The sequence below is a fragment of the Clarias gariepinus genome, chromosome 9 (assembly GCF_024256425.1).
Source record: "Clarias gariepinus isolate MV-2021 ecotype Netherlands chromosome 9, CGAR_prim_01v2, whole genome shotgun sequence".
In the NCBI taxonomy this organism is placed as follows: Eukaryota; Metazoa; Chordata; class Actinopteri; order Siluriformes; family Clariidae; genus Clarias; species Clarias gariepinus.
Window position 1 is genome coordinate 8414809 of NC_071108.1, and position 18891 is coordinate 8433699.

General features: G+C 38.4%; 2 protein-coding genes across 2 annotated transcripts in view; one reads left to right on the forward strand and one right to left on the reverse strand.

Annotated features, from left to right (window-relative positions):
• Nucleotides 1-7588, reverse strand: part of pip5k1bb (phosphatidylinositol-4-phosphate 5-kinase, type I, beta b) — a 47464-nt gene extending 39876 nt beyond the window's left edge. The window contains exon 1 of the mRNA XM_053503956.1: nt 7452-7588. The gene's annotated coding sequence lies outside the window, so the exon portion shown is untranslated. The remainder of the gene's footprint in view (nt 1-7451) is intronic.
• A 1079-nt stretch (nt 7589-8667) lies between these two features.
• On the forward strand, nt 8668-18681 carry fxn (frataxin). The gene is made up of 6 exons (XM_053503318.1): nt 8668-8830; nt 10104-10178; nt 10296-10357; nt 10925-11045; nt 16192-16289; nt 17621-18681. Exons 1-6 carry the CDS (start codon nt 8678-8680, stop codon nt 17757-17759), a joined length of 648 nt encoding a protein of 215 aa, XP_053359293.1. The 5' UTR covers nt 8668-8677; the 3' UTR covers nt 17760-18681.
• Nucleotides 18682-18891: the final 210 nt, after the last annotated feature.

The following is an 18891-nucleotide window of genomic DNA, read 5'->3' on the forward strand; positions in this document are numbered from 1 at the left end:
TGGCAGAACATATGGCCGAAAGAAAAAAATGGCTGACAAAACAAACACCCAGAAAGTTTAAAGGGATTAAATAAATAATATAACTATAACTGGCAGTACAAATCCCTACATACTGTACGTATATACAATTCTATGAAAGAACTTTGTGATACAACACTTACCATCTTTAGTTAACATCATAAGGAAATCAAGGAAAAACCTCTATAAAAATAATTTTATCTCCACCGGTTGGAAAACAAAAAATACAAGACCCAGACTAGCTATACAGAAAGCCAAGAGCTTTAAATGTTTTGTCAAAATTGGACAAATTAAACTCAGATGTTGATCATTTTGATCCGGTGAAGGAGGCAGCGACACTAAATGACGTACCCTGTCCCATCAGTATACAAATTAGTCTGACCAATAGTCAAATCTAATCAAAAATATCCATGACATGCCCACCTCAGATAAAACACACCTTTAATAATCAAAAATAATTCAGTCAATTTTGCAGTAGGGATGACAAAATATGGCAGAATAAATAATAACGATATACTGTGGATATATTTTTTGAATCTACAAATAACGCGCTTGTCTATACCGCCTTATCCTGTAGGGTCACGGGGGGCCCAGGAGTCTATGTCAGGAGATTTGGGGCATGAGGCAGGGTACCAATCTTTGACACACTCACCCAATATGGGAAAGCCAATCAGTCTTATTTGCATTTCTTTGGACTGTGGGAGGAAACCGGTGTACTAAGAGGAAACCCTGGAGGTGCAAGGTGACAATGCTAACCACTAAGCCACCGGGCCGCCTCTACTAAAAACCATGATGTTTTTTGTTCCGTTTTCCATTTCACAAGTACAAACCTTTTCTAATCCCCCCCCCCCACCCCAAAAAAAAAAATGTTGGAAAACATTCGTTGTGGCAGGAACCGAATACACAACATCATGCAGATACAAGTTCAGCATGTCCAGATCAAACCCCGGAATGAGGAAAAAACAAGTGACCTCAGTGCTTTCGGCTGTGACATGATTGTTGGTGCCAGACAGGGTGGTTTGACTATTTCATAAACAGCTGATCTCCTGAGATTTTCACACACAACTGTCTGTAGAGTTTATACAAAATTATGTGTGCGTGTCGTTTGGGGGGCAAAAACTTCCAGTGAGAAGCAGTTCTGCAGTAATAAATGCTCTGTAAATGAGAAACGTTAGAGCAGAATGGGCAGACTGCCTCGAGCTGACAGAAAGTCTATAGTAACTCAAATAAGCACTCTTTGCAAGAAGTGTGAGCAGACCCTCAAACCCCACTGACTGTCAGAGAGCGAATTGTCTGTTCCTTCTAGGAAGACTTATCCTAATGACACCGTGTTCAAGTACAAGAAAGATTTTCAGCCTTCATTCGACTGCATTGTTTTGACTAACTCCTAATGAAAGGATGTCCCCATGTTGTTGTATGCTGTGTCGTAACACCCCCTTAATCAAAAGTGGAACTCGACTGGGACGACTGATAGAGACAGATAAATCAGCTAAGGTAAATAAAATTCACAGAACATCTTTTTCGTTGGTTCTCAAATGCAGTTCCTGTTCAAAGGTATTACAAAAATCTCTTGGTTCATGTGACTAGCATTGGACTAGTAAAATATTACTTAGGTGTAACATATGACATGGTAATATATTAGCCAATGTACACCTATAAAGAATGATTTATATTTAAACAAACATCGTGCTGACCGTGTCAACAAATTACACGGCTTTCAAATAGGAGTGGCTGTGTATAAAGGTAAAATATGAACCAAAAAAAAAAAACCAACACCTGGTCCTGTTAAAGGCTTGGAGAGAGCCTCGTTTGCATCTAATGCTTTCCAAGTCAAAAAGCCATGCTTACCTTTGGCTTTATGATTACGACACGTCACACGCCTTTTCTAACTAACAGCTCAAAAGCTTTTTATACCACAGAAGTCCAGCTCATTCACTCACCAACTGAATGAGACACGAAAGGTGCCACGAGCTTTTAAGTCTTCGTATAACATGTCATAAAGCCATCCTACCAAACTCAACTCATTCTATACTGTCTACATCTACCAGTAACTCAAATTCTGAACATAACACCTATAAATAGCACCAAAACCCCTTCTTTGTGCATACATCATTCCTTAAATGCACAAATACAATGAAAAAAATTACATCTAATAACACAATATAATAACCATGACATAGGTTTCCTAGATGTAAAAGTGAACAGGAATGACAATGGCAGTGGTACAGTACCTCAGTGGAAAACCTGAGCACTTTCCACTCTACCCTTTAAGCCATTTGTATTAGACCAACAGAGCAAACACTGGATTTGCATGATATGTGGCCTCCACCCTTTTGTCAAGCTTGTGAGGAAGTGAAACCTTCAAAATGCCTGTAATCTCTTAAATCGATAGGGTCCAACCCTTAAAATATGTTTAGTCCTTGAAACCATTCAAGCATCATATGACCATCTTACATTCCGGTTACATCAAGGTTTTGTCTGTAGAGTTTTCTTCTCAAGGATTCTTCCGCTTATCCTCTTACAGCGGATATGTCGGTCGAACCTTACAATCCTCAGAATGAGAATCAAAATCATATGCATAAAAATTTATGTTAAAATGTGAAGAGGAAAATGTAAAATAATGGCACTATGGCATATACAACCTGTTGTATAAACAGCCCGTGCACATCCTGTGTACACACCCACATTTTTGGCAGACGCTAATGAATATTAATGAGTATGCAAAGACAATGGTCACATGACAAGGTGTCAAAGTAAACAAGTGAAGATGTTTTTTGGCAGATGCCAGAAAAGGCTCGCGTCATTTTTTGCGAGTTGGCCCTGTGTCCGACATAATGGTTGTTCAAAACGAAATTCTAATAACGTCACGTGCCATATTAGTAACCCTGTGCCATATAAGGGAGGTTCGGCCTAATTAGCATACTAAAAGTACAGGCTGCACAAAACAAGACGATAACGGTATCGCTTGTCATTTTTATGAATATTCTTCTTATTTATTCTGTACTTGTAAAGTCTGAATCAATCTTTAAGAAAAGTAATATTTTCAACAGTTTTATACGATTTATAACTGACAAAGATCCAGAATGTGACACAGCCATGTGACACAGTTGTGCTGAAATTACAGCAGAGAACCAGCTCAGCTAGTTGCCAATCCATAAGACGAAAAAAGTGCAATCGATTTGACAGAGGAAGATGCCTGGAACTTTGAGGGTAAAGCTGGGAAGGTGAGAGAGCTTGCCAGGCTTAAACATTAAAGCGCTGCCGCATCGCTCTTTTACACCTTCCAGTAAACATGTCTATTAGAAAGGAATTGAACTGCATTGTGGATCAATTTAAGATTTTTATTTATTTTTTGTTCAGGTTAGATCTTTAACGTTTCGAAGAATGCTTGAGAGATGTCTGTAACTCATGAAGAACATCCATAGCTCAGTATTCCATGTGGTAATAAGATACGGTAGTGGTAACCTCCACTGTTGACATATTTCTTTCACAGTTGCTTTCTTTTATATGCCTGGATTTAGTTGCTGCTAGATATTTCTATTCCTATTCTGATCCTTTATACCTGAAAAAAAACTAGCTGGTCTCTAAGAAGGACAAGGTGATCAGAGTGCAAGCTGCTTTTGTGTGTGTGTGCTGCAATAAAAAGACTGAAGAAATCTCACATTGCAAGAGAAATGCGCAGGGTACACTCCTATTACTGGTTCTGCTCAACCCCAATTTTCTGTGTTTCTCTCGATGAAGGATAAACACGACAGAGGAATTTCATTCGCGACTGTGATTAGAGCATGCGTTTTCAAAGCGTGCGTGCTAAACACTCAATCGACCCCAGTGACCCTGTTTAGGCCAAGTTTAAGCTCGCTATGAGTCGGTATCGAGACAGCACTTCATCATGCACTCTTTTGCAATAACACTTTTTTAATATTTAAAGCACAGGAACCCAGTTTCCTAAACAACTTTTGAAGATGGCTCTTGCTTCTGGGAAATGGTCACAGACGACCGCTTAATGCATCTGGAGAATAAACAGCCTCGCGGAGTCACAGTGAGGTGAGGTACTCCTAAACATAGTCCAGGGGAATCAAACAAACTCGAGGATAAACACATGAAGAATGCTCACGACACGTGCAAACAAATCATCTTCCTTCAATTGTTGGCAACAATCATGTGATCAAAGCGAACGTCCTGGTACAAAGCCAGTGCAGCGATACAGACTCACAGCATGGGTGAGACAAGCTGTACTTTCACTTGTCACTGGGGTAACATCAAGGGAACTTTTTCGGCAACATTTTTTGGGGAACATTTTGTTCTTTTAGGATGTATTTTCACCTGGAAAAGTTGTTATGCTCTAACATGCCACGCCGCCACAGACTGCCCTCCCTACATGATCTCTACAAATAATTATAGTACAACAAAATCTAACATCTTTATTATAATCAAATATTATGCAACTTCTATAATGAGGGCTGCACTGTGGCTTAGTGGTTAGCATTGTCGACTTGCACCTCCAGGGTCCGGGTTCGATTCCCTTACCATGGGCGCACCCTCCCTCCCCCACCCCTAAGTGTCCTGGGACAGGCTTCAGACCCCAATGACCCTGTATACAGGATAAAGCGCTATAGACAATGAGTGGGTGAGTGAGTATTCTAACAAGCCCTAGTTATGTGACAGCCATCAAGAATAATACTGAAAATTTTTTCTTTTTATATTTGTTGATTTTGCAGAGGTTTGTCATGTAGTAAACAAATATTATAAATAAATATGTTAGACATTGTTTTTACATCTTTATATATGAACTATAAACTATTTGTAAAGCTTACCCAAACTTTTATCATACAAAACAAACTATTATAAACAATATAAAAATATACACGTTGGATAGAAAAACTATCGCATAAACACTTAAAAAAAATAAATCATAGATATTTAGTTATTATTTTAGTTCAAAATAAATGTGTCAAAAAAGCATTTAATATGCCAATATTTATAAAGCTTTACAACGTGGCTGTCACATGGCTAAGCCTCATCATATGTAATAGTACTATAATATTTGATTATAATAAAGATTATGTTGTAATGTGAATTCTTATATCGATTGTGTGTGTGTTGAGATCAAATTGTTTCTTAGGGACCACTGATCTATTATATTGCAAGTTTACTCACATGCACTTTCACATGCAAACTCCTTTAAAAGTGATAAAATGCCAATTCACATTATTATTACTATTATTATTATTATTTTTATTATTATTATTGGCAGCATGGTGGCATAGAGGTTAGCACTGTCACCTTGCACCTTAAGGTTGGGTTCAATTTTCGCTTCATGGTCTATGTGCGTGGAGTTTGCATATTCTCTTCAGATTTCCTCCGGATTCTCCGGGTTCATCCCACAGTCCAAAAACATGCAGATTAGGTTAATTTCCATTTCAAAATTGGCTGTAGTGTAAATGAGTGTGTGATTGTTGACCAGAGATCCCACTGCTGTAGTAAAAATGGAAATAAATACAATAGTCACCAATGGCCTCCACGGTCCCTAGTTGGATGGATGGATTATTATTAAGCTTCTAAAACGCCCCAAAGAGGCCCATAGACCTAACATTGGGACCGGCCTCTGCTGTGACATCACAGCTGTGACTATGATGCAATGAAAGGCTCAACCACGCACTTATTAGAAGTGAGTAAATGACCTGGCAGTCGCATAGGCACACTTAAAATTTCTTCAGAAATATTCGCTCTTTAGTTATTATTACTATTCAGTGTGTTATTTAATCCTGATCTGGTCAGATTCTTTATGATTCTTTATTACCTGTGACAGGTGTGTTTCGAACAAACCCAACTAACAATGCTGACCTCAGTGTGTCAATGTAGTCCTGTTTCCATGGTGACCGAACCTTGTGCCCAATTATGTAATAACGTCTGGTCATACAAGATGATTGCGCAACAGTTAATAAACAGTTAGTGGTGCTTGCAAAGCGAAGTACTACTATTGTTATCTTACAGGCTTATTATTATTATTTTTTCTTTTTATTGTTATCTTGCAGGCTTATTATTAGTGGTGCTTGCGAAGCGAGGCACTTCTATTGTTATCTCACTTCTTCCATATAAAAGTTTGCCGCGTAACTAGTCCCGCACTGTTTGACGTAGACCCTTAAATGAGGTGTAAAATCGTGCAGCTCATTCGGGAATGGGGTCCCACAGACTTAACATTGAGACCAACATCAATTGTGACATCATAGCTATGACTACGATGCCATGGCAAGCACCACTCACATTTTCTTCAGGAAATGTACCTCTCTAGTTATTATTATTAGTGGTGCTTGCGAAGCGTGCAGCTCATTCAGGAATTGGGGTGCTATGAATTTTCTAAGGGGTGGGCGGTTAATTGATGCCACGGCAAGCACCACTCACATTTTCTTCAGGAAATGTGCCTCTCTAGTTTTTTTCTTTTTTTCTTCTTCCGTGCAAACGGTTGGCGCGTAACTAGTCCCGCACTGTTTGTTGTAGACCCATGAATGAGATTCTTCATGATTCATTATTACCTGTGACAGGTGTGTGTCAAATGAACCCAACTGACAATGCTGACCTCAGTGTGTCTATGTAGTCCTGTTTCCATGGTGACCGAACCTTGTGCCCAATTATGTAATACCGTCTGGTCATACAAGATGATTGCGCAACAGTTATTCGTGCAGCTCATTCGGGAATGGGGTGCTATGACTTTTCTAAGGGGTGGAGCAGGGGGCAATTAACCACCCGGAAAAGTCCTATAGACTTAACATTGAGACCAACGTCAACTGTGCCATCATAGCCATGACTATGATGCCACGGCAAGCACCACTCACATCTTCTTCCGGAAATGTGCCTCTCTAGTAGATGCTATTATATGGACGTGTTACGTACGTATGGACAAGGACTCCTGAACAATGTCACTATCAGTACAATGATCACGTTGATAAACAGTTCTTACAAAAGTCTCAGATGAACTCTTTGTAAGGTTTGATCACCTGAAGCATTAGAAGTAGTAGTTTGTTTGCACACAAAATTTCCATTTTTTTTGTTTGTTTTTGTTTTATAAACAGTGTGTGCACGTTGCTTAACTTTTCATTATAACAGATATGCATTATAAAAAAATATGACAAGGGTAACAGTGAAGAACATTTCTTCAAAAAATATTTATAAAAATGGAATGGAATTGATTGATCTCATACACAGTTATGTTATTATTATATAGATATATAAACATAGATATATAAACATGAACATACAGAGTCAGAACTGTCCCAGGATCTGGCCTTAAGTAAAATGCGACACATTTGTAACTAAATGTAACTAAATGTAACCTAATGTGATGTAATCTGTAACTAGATGATGTCCAGTGTTCACATTGGACAGGTGTTTTATTCTCCCAATAACCCCATAAATATCACGCGTTACAGTCTTACCTGGATCTCTGCGCGTGTTGTCGCAGTCGCAGCTCTCTACACTGATAATCCACAGAAATGCAGCCTGTCCAGATCGCAGCAGCAGCAGACTGGTTTCTCCTCCACTCTCTGAGATGTGGATTGAAGAGTGCACCGCCTCCCGTGCAGCCTTCACACACACGCGCACACGGACCTGAGAGCTGCTTTCCCCAGTTCCTCCTGCATGTTCAATTAGACTGCAGAAGTGCAGCACGGCGAGCACAGAGCGCCCTCTGCTGGGAGACAGTGACTCGAAAAAAAAAAACATAGACTGCGCAGCAGGATATAGATTCCAGTATCTGAGCATGCGCAATGCATCACACACCGAGCTTCTACAGTAATTGATCTATGCACAGCGGCTCTTTATGAGCACTGGCGTGGTAGACGGTGCGGGAAAATCATATTTAAATATTATTTAGTTTTTTTTTTTTTTTACAGCTGTTCCACTCAGTTTCTATTAAAACGTGTTTAGTCGTTTTTCTTTCATTCTTTCTGTCTTTTTCTAATTTAACACGACACGTAACGTGCACAGACTGTGAAGAAATTGGGCATTTGTTTCTAAAGGGCAACGGGATCAGAAAGAATATTTAAACTGAAAGAAATCATGATGATGCCGACCAGTGGGTGGCGGTAATGCAACATAGGGCATGCCAAACGCCCTTAAGCAGCAAGAAGAAGAAAGGATGCTATTAACTTTCTGTTTTCAGTCACAATGCAGAATGTAATTTTACTTTTATTATCGAAATGCTTGTTAGTATTCTCTTAAACTCTTATTTTGAAAATGAAATAAAATATCACGTAATATTTAGTAATTATTCTGCAGATTTACTTGTTTTTTAGGTTATTCAAAATGTCTTGGAAATTCGTTCTGACTTGAACGCCTAGGTCAAGTCAAAACGGGACTATGTGTGTGTTGTTGTTGTTTTTTAGCAGTTTGGTTTTTTTTTACATTGTTTATCTTATTTTCAGGGCTGTTCTCTGTTCTTTCTTTCTTTCCTTATTTCTTTTCAATATGATGTTTTTTTTTCAATTATCTATGTATCTAGATAGCCATTTAGTTTAATATATATATATATATATATATATATATATATATATATATATATACACACACACACACACGGTGTTTAATCGTTGTTAAAGGTCTCTTATTTTGGAGGCCGCTCGACAAATGATTTCCGGGTTTTCTGTTCTCGGCTCGTCAGATCATGCGCGCGCTTCTGTGCTGCAGCGCTGTATACTGCAACATGTCGTCAAGGTTACCGAATAAAGCTTACCGCCTGTGTCTGTGTCTCCTGAAGAGCAGGGGGAAATGTCCTCAGCGTGTGTCCTTCTCTGTAGTGAAGACGGAAGAAATAAAGGTGAGTGAGGGGAAAATGAGAAATTAAAAAATGAGAATGACGTGACGTCAGATAACAAGCTGAAATTCACAGGACATGGTTATAGAAATATATGTATTAAAACATATGTCTTTACTTTTGATGCCATAACTGGAGTTTGGGTTTCGCCCTGAGTTGCCTTATTGTCAGGTTTGGTGTGTAAATCTACAACCAGGTACTGCATTGTTTACATTATTGTAGTGCACAGGTCCTGGAGAACACCCTTATCCTCCCAGCTCTTTAAGGGTTGAACCAGGTGACCAAGAAAAAACTATATAACCCCCCAAAAAATACTTGTCATGGCAATTGATTAAGATGTTATTGTTAAAATCCTCTTTTTCCGAAATCATAATACAACACAGTGCACAGGTCCAACGAATCTGTCTGGAGACACACTCATTGTCACTTGGTGGAATGTAACACAGCCAATCAACTACTGGCATCTTTCTGAGAGTAAACTGGATAAACCAGCTAAAATCCATACAGTCACTGAGAGTAACTATGAAACACCACACAGGTGTACAGCCTCACGATTAAACCATGGACCCTGATGGACAAAAACTAGAGATCGAGGGAAAATTTGATTTAGTTACATATCACAATTTTTTTGGGTGCAATTTATGTGTAGCTCAAAAAAAAAAAAATGAGGTGGTAATATGTTGCAGGTCCTTCACAATCCTACAGGTGGCATGCTCTATACACATTAACAGGCAGCACAGCATCCAGTGTGGTAGGAGTGAATTATTTCCCAGGTTTTTCATCTAAAAAAAACCTATAAAATAAGAATATTTATAAAATTGTGATAGTTACAGAATCACAATACAAATCGAATCAGCAGATAATTATCTTGTATTGAGAGGTCCTTGGTGATTTTAATCCCGGATAAAAACATGGGCTACAGTTAACCACCTACTGAAAGCTGAAAAACAAATCTCTCTCTCTCTTTCCCTCCTTCTTTCTTATACTCATCATTTCACACTTCAGTAGCTTACTACTAATGTAATCTTTTATTTAGACCATGACCACGACATCTCGGATGTTTTGTGTTGGATACAGCATGTATTTGGAATGAGACGAAGGTTATAAGGTTGATAAAAGTAATGCTAGTAGTTTTTGTTCCTTAAACATGGCCTGGCCTCAAAATGTCTCTGAACCGTCACCAGGTCACCGTCACCTGGTGTTCCCCCATTATCAAGCTGATGTGTCTGACACATGGAGCTGTTTGGTCCTAAGCTGTTTTGTTTTTCTTTTTCAGGCGAGAAGTGGATTTTATAGCACTAACTCTTCAAGGCCAGTGTTTGATTCAGCTGCCTTGTGGGCCACCAGAGCTGTAAGTGTTCTATATATTTGTGCATCCATATAAATAAATAGCTACTAAAATGCTGAAGAAAAGCGAGTCCGTCTTTATCAGGAATCTGAAGCGCGCTCCATGGCTTTATTATTTCAGTGGCATCAGAACATTCAAAGGAGAGGGCTTCACTTGACCGATCCCCTCGCAGAAGAAAACAGGTAAATCAGTGCATGGGTTTCTTCTGCGTGCCTCGAAAGTATTTGCAGTAGGTCTATGCATTCCAGTATTCCAGTTCATCTCAGGGGGGATCAGTGGGATCAAGGTCAGGGCTGTGAGGGATGCAGGACAACTCAAGTTTTTCCACTTTCAAATTTTCCAGCTTTATACCAACAGTTTGGGGAAGCACCACATTTGGGTAGATGGTCAGACAGCCATGTTTTTTTTATTTATTTTTTAATAACCATACAGTGTAAAGTTGGAAGAAAATTCGATTTAGTTATGTATAATTTAAACATTAAAAGCGCCATGCAAATAATATTGAATTAAATACCTTTTTAAAAAAAACTTTTAATTTAATTTGCATTTGAAGTGGTACATGATTGCAGTTCCTTCATGATCTTAAACTCCAAACTATTCACACGTAGCCAGGCAGCACAGCATCCACTGCAGCAGAAACAAATTACTTAATAAGTTTGTTTAGAATCGTAACAAAATCTGAAGCAATTGTAATATTAAGTGGGGAAATTTCTAAACCTGTGATACTTACAGAATGTGTTGCTTGACAGGGAGCTTCCAGAAACCATCTATGAGAAGCTGGCTGATGAGACTCTGGACGCACTAGCAGAATATTTTGAGGATCTCACTGACGAGAGCTTCACAGGGCCTGACTATGACGTGGTGTTTTCTGTGAGTGAATGAATAAAATACTAAGAGATAGAAGAAAAAGCTACAGTTTTTTACTGTGTGAAGCAGGTGCAATTTGTGTAGATGTCCACATGGCGATGCTGTTGATCTACAGTTAGATCTCGAGTGGCCCAAAACGTAGCGTGTGTTGCACAGTTATGTTACATGACATTTTTTCCCTTTTCTTGATCTTGATCACACTTTTCAGACATGGAGAGGAAGTACAGCTTCAGGGTGTACTTCCTGTGGGACTCGCTCTAGGGCAGGGTCACTGATAGATCTCCAGCTACAGCCGCACTCCTGTCTGCTTCCGTCAGTCATTATATACTTAAAAACTGTAAGATATAAAGTATATGCACAAAGTGCGTCTATATCCCACAGGATTGTTTTAAAATCAAAACTTTGTCCTTTTTTTTTAAAGTAAATGTACTTCTAGTGTTGCATTATGGTGATTTTTTTTCCAATATAATTGATCTCTGCTCTTTACTGAAAGGGTTTAGGTTCACATTAAAAAATGTATTTGAGTTTAGATTTTTTTTCTCAGAAGGTTTTATCTCAAGTTTCAAGTCTGAATTCTGAGAAAAAAACATGAAGTCAAATAAATTGTTCATGGTGTTTATACATTTTCCAGCTATTTGCCACACGTTAAGTAATCCTTGAATGCCTTAAATTATTTAATTGGTATTTTGGTAGCATCGTATAAATACTATCAAAAGAAAGATGGTCCAAGTTTGTTCAGGATGATGACACACATTAAGTAATCCTTGAATGCCTTAAATATATACTTGTGTATAGATTAATGTTCCTAATGGGGCTGATTGTACAGACCTCTGTCTGTACTTACAACCGATTCTCGATCCAGGTCAGTCAGTGCTGCTCAGCAGGTGGTGTGTGAAACCAGGTCAGATTCCTGTGCATCTGAAATTAAATACAACGTTTCTGACCCAGTAATGGGCCACTGAGATGGTGGTGGTATGTGATAATGCAGACATTAAACAGGACAGTACAGACTGCGTACTGGAAAAAAAAGAAAACAAAGTGTGGCAAATGTGATTAACAAATTCATAAAAATAAAATAGTTTTTTTTGTCATAACCTCACTAGTTTAAACAATTTTGTACAGCATTTTTTTAAAAACCAAATGTAACTTCCCAAATGTGAGAATTCCTAAAATTGCTAAAAGCCAATAGGTTAATCATGAAGGTGCAGTTTGATCAGATCGCCAGATTATACAGTCTCCTCCAGTCGCCAGATTATACAGTCTCCTCCAGTATTGGCTAGTTTTAATAACAGTTTTGAGATAACAAACACCCTCTGGCTGGTAACTGTAATCTTTCAGATAACATTTCAAGCTGTTTTACGTTAACCCAAAGGCATCTGCTGGAAAAACATCAGGCAAGACAGGGGCTGCGTTCCATTCCACAGTGTACTTAAGTGTTGATGTTTGCTCCCTGCTCCCTGTGCAGGAAACGGCCGTTAAAGGAACTTCCCCTCCACAAAATTCCACAATTCGAAAACCCTGTGATGTCAACAGCGCAGACATCAACTTCTCTGTGCATTACCGTGGTATCAGGAGCATCTCGGATACCTGTTGGTTAATAAGATTTATTAATGAAGTAGATTTTTGAAATTAAATCAACATATTACATTAATTATAAATTCTTATTGTAGCATTTTAAAATTATGTCATCCTCAGCTATTACCTAATCTGTGTTGCCTACGTTTTCTTTCTGATGCTAGCTGACTCATACTGATGCACGTTTTTGGCAATGCTACATTTAAATCGTGTGCAGTTTATTATGAAAATAATTGTTGATTAACTATTTAGAAGCAATGTTAAGAGAAACTCCCCCCCCCCCCCTTTTTTTTGCATGATTCGAACTACAAGGAAGAAAATCTGGCACTTGGATGTCATTTTTGGTTTTAATCCCTAAAATAGTTTCAAGATTCAAGATTCAAATAACTTTATTAATCCCAGAGGGAAATTGCTTAAATTAAAAATGTTTATTCCTTAAATTCCATGTCGGGCAAGAATTTTCCAAGCCATAGCATCCCGACTTTTAACAAGGATTTAACTGTCTGTGTCATGTCTAAATTATAGAGGTTACATGCATTTTAGGTGTAGTTTTAGATCAAGACTTCGAATTTGCATGCTGGCCCTTTCCCATATTATCTCATGAAAGTGGAAGGTGTGTGTGGTGACCCTTTTAAGACAAGGTTAATCACAAACACGATGTTCCTGTTTCGCTGCACTGAGGTAATGCATGTCTCTTACAGGATGTCGAGTTTTATAGTAGAACGCAATAGAGTGCCATAGTTATTTCCTGATGCTGGCTAAGAGTAGGACTGGGTGGTATATCGACTGTGTAAGGTTTATCTGAAAATTTGAAATGAGATGATGGCTGAAAACACCATTTACCAAATACCATTTATATCAATACAGATTAATGTTATGATGTTATGTTACTTGTTTTATCTTGAAACTGTGCAACTATTTGCATTTTGCCTCTTCCACACCCCGGAGCCGCGCGCCAGCTCTCCTTCTGCATCCGTGCATAAACCCAGGGCTTACCAGTTAATCTGCCTTGTTGAATTTTCATCATTTCATCAATCCTGATAAATATCCTACAGCACGGTGTTATTAGTGTCGTAAGCTTCAGTGTAAAGAGTGTGTTATGCTTTGTGCTGCAATGCTTTCACAGCCAAAAAAGTCTTCTGCCCTGGAGGAAAGTGTGACTTAAGTTTCGTTCACACTGCGCAGCCCTGAAGTGGTCATAGAGAAAAAAATAATACAGTATAGAGGATATGTCTTAATACATCATGCATATGAAATGCTTCAATTCATTCATATGTTTTGGTGAATTGGTTTGCACGAGATGTTGAGACCTGTGTTATAATGTCTATATTAAGCTGCTCTGACTGATAACAAAGCCATGTCTAGCAGCTATTGATTATACAGTACATCTCCATACTGCCCCTCCAAACTAAAGTAAAACCTAATTAGTGAATAAACTTAGTCACCGATACAGACCCTCATTTTGCTCAATATGCTATTTATTTGTAAAACCCATCAAGCACCATAATGAAAATGACTGTCACGAAGACCATGCCAGGAAAGAACGATTACCAGCCTCAAAAATCACCAATTAACAGCAGATCAGATTAGAGCTGCTATTAAGGCTTTGCAGAGCATAAGTAGCAGACACATCTCAATATCAGCTGTTCAGAAGAGATTATTGCATATTTTGGATGCCTTCAGCATCCACCTAAAGAAATAAAAATCAGGAAAGACCATGGAATCAGGAAGGGCTGTCATAACTTTTGACTTGAATGAAGTTATGTCATTGCATTTTATTTTGATCAGTCTGTTTTATTAAAATTCGACTTAGAAATAAACAATTAGTTTACTTCATAAAAAACACTGCGATATGTGTATCATGAATTGCCGTTCAGCCTAAAAACACAAAGATATCATTTGTCACTCACCCCTTTCTATGAGCACTGTTAACCCAGTTTAGCTTTGGCAAAGCCTTTGCATCTTATTTTTAGTCTCATGAAATGTCAGTGTTCCTCACACATTTTAACCAAAGCCTTTAATTTTTGTTCCCTTAATGGCTTAGTCAACTTGCCATTGTCTCAGCTTTGCATTAAGGTGGAATCAGAACAGGCCCAGTATCACTTCAAGCACGTAACCTGTAGTATAGTCTCTGTCAGCTCCATGTCCTTACTGACAGCTACTTTTAGGAAGACAGATTAGCTTTTTTGTGACACTGTAGAAGGCTGTGCGCATGTGATTTTGTTCATTCAGGGGCATGAAATTATTAGACACTGTCTGTCTGTGTGTAAAATGTTTTTTAGGATGTTTTGGCCAGGTCTGTGAGCAATGTGTAAGATTACTATGGCACATCTTTGCATACACCTTGATAAAAAATTTAAGAATAAAATAAATAATAATAATAATGTCAGCTTCTTTTTTTGCAAAAGAAATGTATAAAATTTAATTTGTTATTGACCTAGGGCCGATCTAGTATGAAGTGTCATCTTCATGACTAAAAATATTAGACCATAAGATGATTAAAAATGGACTAAGAGCTGAACCTTGAGGGATACCTTTTGTGTCAGGGGCAGAGTAAGATTTATTCCACCCAGTGGACCCATAGTGAAATCTGCCAGAGAGATACGAGGCGATTCAAACAAGCTGTGTGAATAGGTGTACCTCTAAGACACTCTCGCTTGCACCTTGGTTAATTTCAGTGGCTGGTGGAAGTGTGATGTGTGTGGGGTGTGCTGACAGGTCGTTCACACCCTCTGTCCTCCCTTCTTCTCCTCCAGATAAACATCAGAGAAGGTGTCTCCTGTTAGCTCTGTTGTGGAGGAGCGAGATTCTGCCCTCACCATGACCCAGTCATAGCCAACACACACTGCTGTTCTCAGCAAAGCTCATAAATGTTCCACGTGATATAAAAGACACCTGTGGCTTGTCTGAGCCAACATTAAACCCTGTTCTCATTTTAGTTGCTCTCTTGCTGTTTATGCAAATGGCACCAAGAGCACATGTTTCAGCTGAAGGACCTCATGTTCACAAACACCTTATCCTTTTCCTGGCCTTTGCGTGGCACTGAAAGAAAAATACTTGCTCTGTGACTAAAATTTGATAACAGAGCTCAAGGATGTGAGGTGACAAATAAATCTTTGTTCCAAACATAACATTTTAATCAAGTATCTCCACAGGAGTGTAATGGAAATGTGTTCAATGGGAATTCATTGCTTGAGTCGAGCCACTAGATCAGCCATGGTTTGATGCATGAGATGGCCTGCTGCATGAGCAGTGATGTTTAAAAAATTTAATAGATGCTCAAACTATCACTACTCGTATTGTCTTTTGAACGGATAAAAATAATAAATCAGCAGTATTAAAAAAGGGATGTTTGTTCTCTTCTATCAAAGTAAAAACCTCTTGTTTTTTTGTTTTTTTACTTTTTACAAAATTTGCTAATTAAAAATGAAAAAATAGGAGCCCAGCTAAATGCAAATGCTCTGGACGGCACATTTGACTCAGTGTTCTGACACTTCAGACATGAAGTGTTCTGTTTAAATAATCAGCTTTTCTAAAGAAACCCTCATGTTTGTCATCTTTCTGCTCTGCACAGAGTGGTGTCTTGACTGTGAAAGTAGGAGGTGACCATGGCACTTACGTCATCAACAAACAAACACCCAACAGACAGATTTGGCTCTCCTCTCCTACAAGGTAACCTTTTTTCATTCTCCATGCAAAGCCTGGAGGCCTATTTTCTGTTTCAGAGAACAATGTTCATATACACATGGGCGAATTTGTTGGGACCACAGTGGTAACTAAAATAACTTAAATAAATACATAATAAATGATAAATTAGGGAAAATATGACATGGCTTTTGAATTGTGATTCAGCAGAATAATAATAATAAAAACTTAACTAAAACTATCCTTGACAGAATTGATGGGAACTTAACCTAATATTTTATTCCACAACCTTTTGAGGCAATCACTGCAATTGAGCAATTTCTGTAGCTCTCAGTGGGACCTCTGCACCTGCCAACAGGTAGTTTGGCCGAAACTGCTCCAGCTGTCTCAGGTTTGAAGTGTATTCTCCACACTTCATGGTTGAGCTCTTTCCACAGATGTTCAATAGGATTTAGATCCGGATTTACAGAAAGCAACTCTAGTCAAATGTTTTGTTTTTAATCCTTCCTGGGTGTTTTGGGGTCTTTATCCTGATGGAGCACCCATGATCTGCGACTGAGTTTTCTGACATTGGGCAGAACAGGTACGTTTCACTACTGAATGTCTCAATTGTCCTGAGATTTCAATGTACCTTGCACAGATTCAAGAGACACTGTGCCAGTTGCAGTTTTGCATCTGTGACTTGCCAAAACGGCTCCAGTCTCATTTGTCCATTCTCCTAAAAGCATTTTGGCTTGTTGGTATACATTTTGGCAAATTCCAAAATGTATACCAGTCTGTCCTTTTTTTTTTTTTTATTTACTTGGTCGTCTTTCATTAAATCCACTTTTGCTCAAAAAGTGATGGATGCTGCAATCAGACACTGATGCACTTTGACCTTGGAGTTCACCTTGATTTTTTGTGGACATTGTTTTTGGCTTTTTGGTTACCATTTGTATTATACAATTTGCAACTATAGTCACAGGAATATTACCTTAAACATGCTTGTTGCTAATTTTCTTACCGATCTCCTCAGACAACTCTGTTCTTTGTTTTCTCTGGTTCATGGTTCAATGTGGTAAACACCATGATACCAAACAGCAGAGTGTCTACATTTCACCATTTAAATAGGCTGACTAATGCTGACTAATTTTGATTGCAAGATTGCAGACACAAAACACACTCCTCCTAATCACAGGACACATTTTAGTTGCCACTATGATCAAGCTTCTGTTATCAAGTAGCATGAAACAGGCATCACAGGCATGATGGCGACCATCTTGAAGGTTGCAAGATCTTTCGTACATCAGTAATTTTTTTTTGTAATGTTTTATATTCATTTACTTATTTATTTGTTTTTTTTCCTTCTTTTTTTGCAGTGGACCGAAACGTTACGATTGGACCGGAGAGCGTTGGGTGTACACACATGATGGTATGGCCTTACACGATCTTCTCTCTAAAGAGTTTTCCGCCATCTTTCGATCAAACATGGACCTGTCACATCTCCAACACTCCTAAAAAAAGAAATGCAGTATGAAGAACCTTTGAAATGTGACCCAACTTTAGGAACTGAATTGATAATGTCGGACAGACAGATGTAATGCTGGACATTACTTGTCCTTGGGATCAGAAATATTTTGTTGACTGTCTTCAAAAGAAAGAGCACTCCTTCTTATTATATTTTGTTTGACTTAGAGCTTATGGGAATACAAATCAGTGCATTTACTATACCTGTTTTTATTAAACTACTGTGGCCAAATTACAATTCATATCATGTGGATTTAGTCTGAACGTGTTCATTCAGTAATAGTTCTATTTTAGTCATCAAACCCTTCACGTGCCGCTCTCCACTCAACACTCGTTCATCACAGGGTCGAGAGTGCTCTCTCAATCCCTGCCAGTGATTCCGCTTGGGTTACATTCGGCTTTAAAAGGTTATTTAGAACGCTGCACCAGCAACAAAGGAGACAAAAGGGCACTCTTTGTCATTTGGGGCTTTTAAGTCACTGGCAGTAATTTAGAGATCTGAAGATAGTTAGACGTCAGCCAGGGGAGTGGGCACTGGAGACAGGAAGAGGGAGGGGATTATAAAAATAAAAAAAAAAGTTTTCAGATTGAGTATAGACTCTCTTGAATCTGCATTAGACTCTGTAGGCATTTATTTGGTTCATGTTTGAAGTGTGGGATATTTAGTCATCATTGTGGTACGTACTGTACTTAAGTAAGGTAATGAAGCTGTAATTAATTGATCAGTAATAATAAGCAATAAATTTCAGGGTGTGTGCTAGTCAATAGTTACCCATGTTACACTTGAAGCTGAGCCATCATCATTTTTTATTTTTTATTTTTATGTTAGGTTTATTTGTTTACACTGTATGTTGCTGAGAAATATCTGCTCATGATGAATAAAATATAGGATTATTAATTCCTGTAAAGCGTTCTTTTTAAGTGTTTTTTTTTTTTTTTTAATAGTCTAATGTGTTGTCCGTTTTCCACATGAGACAAAACGGGTCTGATGCACCGAGGCATTGACTCTTCAAGATGTCTGAAGGTGCTTCATGTTATCTGGCACCAAGATGTCTGCAGGAGATCCTTTAAGTCCTGTAAGGTAGAGCTGCTGTAGATGGAGATGTGGGGAATTTAAAGGGGC

Bases quoted from the DNA above. Each gene is read 5' to 3' on its own strand.
- fxn (XM_053503318.1), top strand. From the start codon at position 8,678: ATGCGCGCGCTTCTGTGCTGCAGCGCTGTATACTGCAACATGTCGTCA. The intron at 10,358-10,924 runs GTAAATCAGTGC...GTTGCTTGACAG, and splicing joins CCCCTCGCAGAAGAAAACAG to GGAGCTTCCAGAAACCATCT. The intron at 11,046-16,191 runs GTGAGTGAATGA...TGCTCTGCACAG, and splicing joins ACTATGACGTGGTGTTTTCT to AGTGGTGTCTTGACTGTGAA.